The following is an 11,097-nucleotide window of genomic DNA, read 5'->3' as shown; positions in this document are numbered from 1 at the left end:
GGCATCTCCAATTGCTGGGTTAAATAAATACAACTGCATTTACCTGCAATGAATTTATAATTTGATTTCTGAATATATTACTGCTACTGCATCTGCTCCTAATAGCAGATAACCAAGTGCATTTTTAACAGGTAAATAATTGCTATAATAAATTATATATTTTGTAAATATACTGCTTATATCAATTATTAAATATAAAATGTTAATGCTGCTATATAATAATAATAAGAATACACGTATTTGCTCCTATTTAGCTTATTCAATAAATAATATATTAGGGTTTTATAAGTATAAAAAATAAATCAGTATGCCACACTACAAAATGATTTGCTCTTTTAAATAGAATTATTTTCAGTACCATTTTATTTAGTTAAAATATGGATAACTATATATATTTTTAAAAACAAATATATCCAAACTTATCCCAGCTCAGAATACGCTTTATTATTACCTTTGTTGTTAGTGGAAGCCGCTGGTAATCTATGCCGTGCCTTTCTCCAAGGCTCGAGTCTACAGGACTGTAGATCTAGGACACGAGCGCGTACACGCCGCTCCTCCTTTGCGCGCTCCCGGCTCCGCGCGTGCTCGGTCGAGCCCTTCCGTTGGCCGCACGCGTGCGCGCTCCGCTCAGGATGCTGGATTGTAGGTGATGATGGCGGAAGAGGAGCTGCGCTGAGTTTTCTCCCAGTGTTTAAATACACCCCAATCAGACGCTCGTCAGCAGATCTCGTCTTTGTCCTCCGCCTCACACAGAGGGACTATGGGGAATGAAGCGAGCCTCGAAGGAGAGGGACAGCCGGGGCAACCGGGAGGCGCTGTCCCCGCGGCTGGAGCCCCGGCTTCCATTTCAGCACCAGCGGGCGGCGGACAGCTCCACAAGCCGAGCAATGGAGCGCCTGCCGGGGGAATGGGCACCGGACACGGGCCGGGAATGAACAGGTATCCACAATCCTTTCAGAAACCCTGCGGAACATTTGTATTGTTGTGCGAGCAGGTCAATGCTTTGTGCTACACGATTCGAGTGTGTGAGGTGTAATCTCGTGCTTTTTACATTTTAAAAACTACTATATAATCAATAATACAGCCATATTTACAGTCGATTACTATGTTGTTGTTGTTTTTACTTAACAGACCTTATTTAATTGCACTTCACACCCGATGTTTTACACCCCAATGATATGCATTACCTAAAACCTACTAAGCCAGTTGTCAGCTAAAACGTCTATATGTGCCTGCCTGAGATCAGGAATCAACTGACATAAACTGGACTCATGGTTATTCGATCTCTGGCACACTTGATGCATAGATCTTTTTACATATAAGCATATGCAGAATGTTTCGGTTTGATAATTTTTTAAGGTACATTTTTCCATTCATTATTACAGACACTCTGCGCTGTTAGCCATGCTCTGTCCCAAACCGAGCCACATTAGTTTCTGAGCTTCAGTATATTGATGATCTGAATGCATTGATGCATATTAATCTTACAGATTATTATCTATACAGTCAATGCATATAAGTAACCGCATCGTTATTGAATATATGTATACAATATAGAAGCAAAGCATGTTTATATATGTAGTACACTCTTATTTATTAATACAAACCCCAGTGTGCGTTAACACAAAGGAGTCTAGGTCATTAAAACAGGCAGATGATGTGAAATTCTTCGCTTTGCCAGCCACGCCTAATAGTGCTGATATCAAAATGCACCGCTACTAAAATCTCACTGTAAAAGACACTTGAGGGCTCTGAGAGTGCAAGCATGATAAAATGTTATAGCATTAAAAATTGATCAAATTTTGACGAGGATCCATGTGACTCATCTGTTACACGTGCGAGGGAACATCTTTCACTATCTCTCTCCATCCTTCCCCACCCCTCGCTCATCTCCAGTCTCCCTCTACCAGGCTTTAATAATGCAATGTCTGATTTCACTTGCTCTGGAAAGATTTCGTATTATTCAAACTTTGATGCAATTTGCGATGTTTGCATATTTGCTTGATGTCCTTCTCTTTGTCTGGCTCTATAGCAGTGATTCTTGAGCGGTTCTGCTTCAGGACTTTACATTAGACATGAAGTGGTGACCCAGCACTGTAATGAAATTGTACAATAACACCTCCTGAATTCCAATAGTTTTGATCTTTTGGAAGCCAATAATTCATAGAAGGAAGTTCATTATGGTTGACACAAACTGGCTTAGTCCTAGTGTGCAGCCGTCTGGCTTGTGTTTTAGTCTACATTGTGTAGTTTTTTCATGATTTTATTTGTATTTTTTGAGTAAATCAGGTAACTTGAATTTGTGCCAAAATACTGTCAATTTGAATTGGATGCAAAGCCAGCAATATTTTTATTCTTAATGACATGTTATTTCAAATTTGATTTAAAGGGGTGGTCCACTAGGATATCATATTTCTAACCTTTAGTTGATGTGTAATGCAGCTGTGTGAAAATAAACAACATCTCTAAATGTAATATGCTCATAGTTCAATGCAAAGGGAGACTTTGGCTTTTACAGAGTTAGCTTAGCGAAGCCTAGAGCGAAGGCAGTTTGGGGACTACAAAAAATACATTGGTTAGTGAGATCCCAAGGGTTTCCGGTTACGTGCATTCACCTTGCGTACACACCCTGCGTAGCAATGGGAAAGCTAAAATGCTGCCCAAACACTGCTATTTCCACAGAGCAGGGCTCGAAATTGCGACAATTTTGGTCACATATGCGCCCGAAATTTTATCAATGCGACCTCAAAATATATTTGCATAAAATTGTTGTGTGCGATCAGTTTTTACTGCAAAATGTTCACCACATGTGCGGATTTGGGAGACATTCACGCAGAATGCTTCTCTGCACTTGAAACACGAAACGCAGCGCTTAGAAATGGTTTAAAACAGTTTTCATAGCAACTTGCTGCAGTAAACAAAGCCAAGTCCGTAATGCTTGCCCCGCCTTCGCGCTCTTCTTATTGGCCCACTGAACTAGCACTGAAATATCAGCTGTCAATCACTCAGTCAATGCCTTCTGGCTTGGGATGACAGAGAGAGCTACTACCGCGAAAAATTGTAAAGCGTTGAAGATAAAACTGACAGATTTTGTTTTAGAAACCAAGGCATCTAAAGTTACAAATAATGACACATCTTACTAGTAATCATGTGCTGAATGTTAATCCACCATCTACACTTTTAGAAAAGTGGATAAAAGACTTCCATTGGCTTCAAGTCCGCTATGAAAAGTCTGTGGGATGGAATTTTCAGGTAACTGCTTGCCACATCTAGCGTGAGAGCTTCTGTTTAATCCTTCATATAATCGCCAGATGCTGTCCGCAGTGCAAGTGGCAGCTATCTGTAAAATTGAACACCACGTACACCATCGCAAACGGGCTTGCATTGAGAAAACTAATATCACTACTCATAAAAAGACCGGTATTGCTATTAACATGATGTATGTATATAATATGGTACAGTGCATGTCAAAAACATTAGTGCAATATCAGACACCACCTGTGAGAACAGCACAGTTATATCATTAACAGATTCATTCATGTCAAGCAGTGCGTGCAGGGCTGCTGAGCAGTCCGTGTATACTTTGCTCACTTAGTTATGTTATAAAAATCTATTTTCTTGTGATAACAGGATAGACTGAATAGAAGCTTGTTTAACTTCTCCCCCAAGCTCCCTCTTGCCTGCAGATACCCACACTAGTGGATGCTGTGCTCTCATTGGCTATTTGTAATCGCCGATGTTATTTTTAATTGGAACACATTTCACATGGCACCAGATATTCAGCATGTCAGATATCTCACTGGTGTCGGCAACTTATCTGTGATTCTCTTAGATGGCGTCTTTGATAGTTCACACTGTGTGATTGTTACTCATGTGAACGATCAGAGATTTACCTGTGATTTTAGGCATTTGTCTATGATTTCTCAAAACCTGTCGGAGAGTCAATATCAGGGCTAAAATCTTGCAGTCTGAATTTGGCATAAGACTCAGCACTGCATATCTTAAGATGCGACTATTGCGATTGTGCACATTACCGTATCGATGCTGAAACGATATATTGTGCAGCCCTACTTTGAAGCATTGTGGCAAATTATAATAAGCATTTCGACTCTAACAACTATACCAGTCTGTTAATCATTTAAAATTTAATAGAAGTTGTTTTATTATGCAATGAATTGCATCATATTTGCCATTAGTATTTCATGCAGCTACAGTTAGAGATTGCCCAATAATATAAATTGTCTTTGATCAACAGTTAAAGAGATAGTTCACCCAAAGTTGAAAATTACCTCATCATTTCTATTTTTTCTGTTGAACACGAAAGATATTTTGAAGAAAGTTGAAAACTAGTAACCATTGACATCCATAGAAGGAAAAACAAGTACTATGGAAGTCAATAGGTGCCAGCTACCAACATTCCTCAAAATATCCTCTTTTGTATTTAACAAAAGATAGAATCTCACATAGGTTTTGAACAATGAAGGGTGAGTAAAAGATTTTCAGTTTTGAGTAAACTGTCCCTTTAAATTTGTGCCAAAATACTGTAATGTTTAATGTCAACAGCAACACAGCATTTTCTATTCAACTGCTTTTATAAGACCAGTCTTAAATATATGATTAGTTGTACATATTGTATTATTTGCTTTTTTACATTCTACTGGTTGTGAACTACTGTTATATATTGCATAATATTATAACTAGACTTGCATCTATTGTAATGGATGAATTTGTGCCCAAATACAGTATAGTTTGATTGAATTCACAGTCTCTGGGGTTCACAACACCACATGAAGAACATTTTCCAATTCACATTATGCACATTTATGAGATTACTCGCATTACATTGTGTGCTTTCAGCATTGTTTTTATTCTAGCATTCAGCTGGCTGAGAATCTATAGGCTGGAGAATGTTATAATCTGACTTGCATGCTAAAATATTGTGTAAAAAAAACATGTAAGATGATTTTCTCTTTCACTTTATAAGTTGAGAAGCCCCTTTTTTCTTCATTCCTGAATATGCATGGTTAGTTAGTTATATTGTTGCGTTTAGTGTTGGTTTCTCTGCAGGAACTAAATAATATGCTCGTCGTCCTTGCTTTGTTTTGCATCCTACACAATTGCGTCTTCAGTGTTTTGAAGTGCAGATACATCGTTTAGCCAACCTGAAACATCGATTTACAATGCAATGATGCAAATGAAATGTATTTGTGGCGGGAGGGTGACCTGGCTGTCGCTTTATTCATAGTCAGGCTTCTCACAGTAAGACTATATCCTGGATGTCAGCGTTTCTCTGTGGTCTGATCTGTGTGTTGGGAAGCTAAAGTTGAGCTTGTTTTGATGTGTGACAAACATGGCGATGCATTTGAATGGTAGTAATGTTACTGCTGCACGTACTGTCTGTCTGTGTCTGACTGGCTTCATTAAAACTCCTGTAATGTGTATGTGTGTGTTTGCCTTTACAATTGTCAAAAATACCTGGAAAACTTTACATACATTGTGCGCATTCATAATAGTCACATAGCAGGATGCGCGATGTTGAGTTGGTATTGTAGTTGAGCAGGAGCCACATTTATAACCATGATAGAGTGAAAATGTATAATTTGCATTAGTGTCATAGAAATACCCTCAGAAACCTCAAAATAGCCTATGCAGAATTATTTTCAGGCTATAGACCAGTCTTAATATAAAGCTGTTTTTCTAAACTTGAATGTTGTCTACCTAACAGAGTTTATAACTAGATTAAGAAGGTTCTGGCTGCAGACCGGCAAGCTGAGCCTGCATGCAATGCTTTTAATGCATACATATAACCCTTATTGAGTGCATTTGTCTTAGACTGCATGTCTCAGCTTGCATGTACAAGTTTGCAGGCAGACTCTATTGATCAGATCTGGAGAACAGACATGTTCGTGCTTATCAGAAATTTGCCATTAAATTATTTTTAGCAGTGAGGGCAACAGAAAGTCATTTTGATGTATTCTTTTTTCATTTAAGGTTAATTTTATTAGAGTGATACAAATATTAAGTTGGACAATGCGCAATAACACAAATCTACACTCTAATTATTAGTAAAAGAAAAGTGATATTTTTATTTTAATATAATTTCACAAAATTTGACAGTAAATGTGACATACATAGCTTTTTTTTTTAACAGTTTTTAAGGACTGTGACTGTCACAATTTCAGAGGAGCTTAAAGCATTACTCATAAGTAAATTGATCATTTGTAACTTTAATGAAGGTTAATTGTATTTAATTAATATTATGATGAAGACTATGGTATTATTTAGCATTTGCTTATTCATTTTCTGTACCGAGCATGATGGACTCTATTTTAACGACCTAGGTGCATAGTCTAAAGCGCATGGCGCAAAAGCATTTTAAGGACTGAAAAATACGCTATGTGCACTGGTGGCCTAACTTATTTTTCTCTTAATGAGTTATGGGTATTATGGGTAAACTATTTCTAAATTCAGTTCTAATTTCCAGCAAATGAATAAATAAACCATAATAACGAAGAGTGGTCAAAGTTATATCCAAACACTTATCCTATTCTTATGCCCCTTATCTCCAAAACCCGACAGATGGACAAATCTAATTAATGTACTATTTTAATCCTTTAATTGTTTTCATATTTAAAGATATTTGTGTATTGCTGTACACCTTGAGTGTATTAAGCAATGTGTAAGCATTTGGACCTGCATAAGTGCATAACTAACATGCTCTGTGCTGGACTTTAGACCAGCTTTCAGTTGTCAGTGGCTCAGTCTATTTCAGTTCTGCAAAATAGCTATGTGCCAAGAATGTACTTTAACACACCTTATTTTTTTTTTTTAGACCAGCACACCCATGAGTCTACAGAGTTGCACAAAAGGATTTGCTATTTAGACAACATGGCACAAAATGTGAAGAATATTGTTACACTGGTCTGAAAGTAGCTACAAATTGCCAACACGTTATGTGCCTTAATGCGCCGGGTGTATGATAGAGCTCTTTAAGTAAAGCACTGCTTTTTTCGTTTGTTTCATTTCATTTTGCTCTGTTGGTTTTATCTATTCTTTAATTTTGTATTTTTATTATTAAATAGAAATTATTCAGTCCCCTCCAGAATCTTCCCCTTCAATCTAAATTAGTGAATTTAGAGCTTTTAATTTAAAGCAATCTGGTTAAATAGAATTTTATATATTGCAATATACAGACATATTAAAAATAGTTGGTACCCTCAATTAGGTCCAGGCCAGTTTCATTAGTTTACCTTTTTAATGCTTTTGTTGACCCACAGTTTGAAAGCAATATCTGATTTTCTTGAGATTATTTTTAGTTATTTTTAATAATCTTAGCTAGTTTTAAGCTGTTTCAGTAAACATTGTACACAAAAAGACTTTTCTTCCTTGTTCAAACTATTTATTTAAAATGAGTTGAAACAAAACAATTAAGTTGTCCCCAAAAAAAAAGCAATATTCAATCCACTTTTTAAAATTATTATATTAACTTAATCGATTTGTATTGGGATGGAACCCAGCATTTTTTTACAGTGTAGTTTTTCTTTCTTCAGTGGAGGGGTACTAACAATTTTGTCCACGTCTGTATATTTCAGAAAAACAAAATATGGCAATTTGCGTATATCGTATTTATTTTTCTCATGGACAATTAAATTTTTTTTCTTCTCAATTTTTTTATTGATGTACTTAAAATGCCCAAATAGTTCTGCACAATGTCATGCTGTCATTTCCAAACAACGGCTCCTTTTGTTTGACTGACTGATGTTATGTCTTATGGATCATATCAAAGCGCTTCGTCATTCGCTGGTAAAGAGTGTGAGATGCGTACAGATGAGACCAGACCTTGTGCTGAGGTCCTCATGGGCTTCTTTCGCTCTCTAAATATGGGTTTTAAAGTTTGATGTTAGGTGAAGCTGATCTTTAAAATCATTTCACAGCATTGCGGTGGGCACAGTATTTGGAAATAACTTGCCAGGAAATTCTAAAACTATGTATGTGACTACATTTTCAGTACTATGGGGGTAACAATAATGGAGATTTCCAACTACCAGACAATGCTTTCATAAATGTCTGAATCATTTTAGTGAGTCATTTCTGTTTGAGGATTCGTTTTAATTGAGTGAGTCACCTGGATCACTTAGTCATATTGCTGGAACTCACTTTGGTGTGTGTGTGTGTGTGTGTGTGTGTGTGTGTGTGTGTGTGTGTGTGTGTGTGGGTGTGGGTGTGGGTGGGTGTGGGTGTGGGTGTGGGTGTGGGTGTGGGTGTGTGTGTGGGTGTGGGTGTGGGTGTGGGTGTGGGTGTGTGTGTGTGTGTGTGTGTATGTATGTATATTGTATGTATGTATATATGCATGCATGTACAGTTGAAACCAGCAGTTTACACACACTCTGAAAAAAAAAGGAACAGGGTATCCTTCCATAAGCTTCTCTCAATAGTTTGCAGGAATTTTGGCCCATTCGTCCTAACAGAATTGGTGTAACTGAGTCAGATTTGTAGGCTGTCTTGCTCGCACAAGCTTTTTCAACTCTGTCCACAAATTTTCTATAGGATTGAGTTCAGGGCTTTGTGATGGCCACTCCAAAACATTCAATCTGTTGTCCTTAAAGCACATTTTAACTAACTTGACAGTACACTGAAAAAAGTGTTGCATGCAGACCTGTTGCAAACAATTTATTTGTGTTGAATTTAAACAAACAAATAAGTTTAGTAATGTACAACTTGATTTGTTTGTTTAAATTCAGCCCAAATAAATTGTTTACAACCTCTTAACGTAAAGAAATTGAGTAAATCCAAGGAATTATCTTTGAATAATTTTTTTCAGTGTATGCTTTGGGTCATGGTCTGTTTGGAAGACCCATTTGTGGCCAAGTTTTAATTTCCTGGCTGATGTCTTGAGATGTTGCTTCAGTATTTCTACATAATGTTCTTTCTTCATGATGCCGTCTATGCTGTGAAGTGGACCAATCCCTCCTGCAGCAAAACAGCCCCACAACATGATGCTGCCGCCCCCCATAGTTCACAGTTGGGATGGTGTTCCTAGGCTTGTGCACTTTCCCCTTTGTCCTCCAAATGTAACACTGGTCATTATGGCCAAACAGTTTGATCTTAGTTCCATCAGATCACAGGACATGTCTCCAAATAACTCATTTTTCCCAGTGTAATTTAGCAAATTGTGATCTGGCTTTTCTGTTGATTCTGGCTTGTTAATTTTCCCAAGTTGTCACACAAGGAAGCATTGTGTTTGAGGTTTTCCTTAAATACTATTCTACAGTTGTGCCTTCAAATGTTGTCAATTAGCCAATCAGAAACTTCCAAAACCTTGACACCGTCATCTGAGCTTTTTCAGAGGCAGAATAATCTTATTGTGTGTAAACTTGACTTTATAGCAATTTCTCAAAAAAGATCTCTCTCATTACTCTGCTAATAAGCATAACAGACACAAATTTGATAACACTAACTTTCCTAAAAGAGAAAAAGTTTAGTCACATTAACATCTGACTTTTTTTTCAAAATGGTTGTGTCTTTATACAGTGATTGTAAATTTCTGGTTCCAACTGTATGTACGTTGGTATGGTACGGTAGGTAAGGCATGTATGTAGAGGTATGTATGCATGTATGTATGTAGATTTGTTCACTTATTTTTTATTTATTTATTATTTTATATATTCATTAATTTAGTAATATTTTATTTTTTTGATTGTTTTTTTTATTTTATTTATTTTAAAATGATTAGCATAAAGCAAGGATGACAATACTAATATTTGAAGGAGAGAACGAAAAAAATACTGTGAACAGCAAATAATACTTCAGAGTGTTTTAAACGAACACCACATGGAGTTGACATGGTGTCTCAGTGGTTAGCACTGTCGTCTCACAGCAGGAAGGTCGTTGGTTCGAGCCCGGCTGGTTCAGTTGGCATTTCTGTGTGGAGTTTGCATGTTTTCCCATGTTGGCGTGTGTTTCCTCCGGGTGCTCCTGTTTCCCCCACAGTCCAAAGACATGCGTTATAGGTCAAATGGATGAACTAAATTGTCCATAGTGTATGAGTGTGTGTGTGAATCCTATGTTAATGTAGAGTAGTACGGAAGCTGCATTGAGTTCCGATCATCTCCGTATGCAGAAAATCCGGATCTGATTTGAGCTGCGGATACGTTGAAATATCTGAACTCCTGCGACTAGAGTAGACCGTATGTAACTGGCCGACCGGATGTGACGTATTCCAGTGTTATATAAGCAGGTCTGTGCACGTGAGATGAGAAATAGTTGTCTGAATATTTTATATAAAAAAGCATTCTATTCATAAATGAGTAATAAAAAAATAATAATTTTATGTTGTCTCCACATTCACTTCAAAATTTTTAGCGGTCTATGAGTTTCTAGTATTCATTCATTCAACCTTGGTGAATGCACAGAGAATAAAGGCTCTTGCCACAAGAGGCATATTCCCACAGTTGTGTTCAAATGTTGTGTGCAGTGGAATGGCGGCTTAAGTGTGTTTGGGTGTTTCCCAGTAAATGGGTTGCTGCTGAAAGGTCATCCGCTGTGTGAAACTCATGCTGGATAAGTTGGCAGTTCATTCCGCTGTGGTGACCCCTGATGAATTAAGGGACTAAGCTGAAGGAAAATAAATAAATGAACATGCAGTTAACCACGCATGTTATCACATGGAGTGATAAATAATATTAGTTTTAAATAATCGTTTACTAGACACCTTTAACATTTCCCATGTACATAGTTTAATAATTCCTGATATAAATGTCACACACTACTATTCAAAAGTTTGGTATTTTCTCGATTAAAAAAAAAAAATGCTTTAGAAGACGACTTGTAGACTCATCAAGGTTGCATTTATTGAATGAAAGTATGCAGAAAATAGACATTTATTGTGAAATATTTAGCATTTAAAAATATTACATAAAGATTTGTTAAAAATATAATCATTCCCGAGATTGCAAAGCATCAATAGCACAGTTTTCAATGTCACACGATCCTTCATTGATGACATTTCTTCCAATATTCCAATGTTTGATTAGTAGAAAGTAAAAGCATTTACATCTCTTTACTGCCGTTTACTATTAGTTCAATCCATTGTCACTG

The 11,097-nt window shown here is 36.9% G+C and overlaps 1 protein-coding gene across 2 annotated transcripts in view; it reads left to right on the top strand.

Annotated features, from left to right (window-relative positions):
* The first annotated feature begins 625 nt into the window (after positions 1-625).
* bsnb (bassoon (presynaptic cytomatrix protein) b) overlaps positions 626-11,097 on the top strand; it is a 178,382-nt gene continuing 167,910 nt past the window's right edge. For both annotated transcript variants that reach the window (XM_087274037.1, XM_087274036.1), the window contains exon 1: positions 626-939. In XM_087274037.1, coding sequence (XP_087130163.1) covers positions 761-939 — 179 coding nt within the window. In that variant the 5' untranslated portion in view covers positions 626-760. The remainder of the gene's footprint in view (positions 940-11,097) is intronic.

Source organism: Danio rerio, chromosome 11, assembly GCF_052040795.2.
Source record: "Danio rerio strain M-AB ecotype USA chromosome 11, GRCz13ab, whole genome shotgun sequence".
Lineage (NCBI taxonomy): Eukaryota > Metazoa > Chordata > Actinopteri > Cypriniformes > Danionidae > Danio > Danio rerio.
Note: the sequence above shows the minus strand (reverse complement) of the source record. Positions and strands in the feature narration are given on the sequence as shown.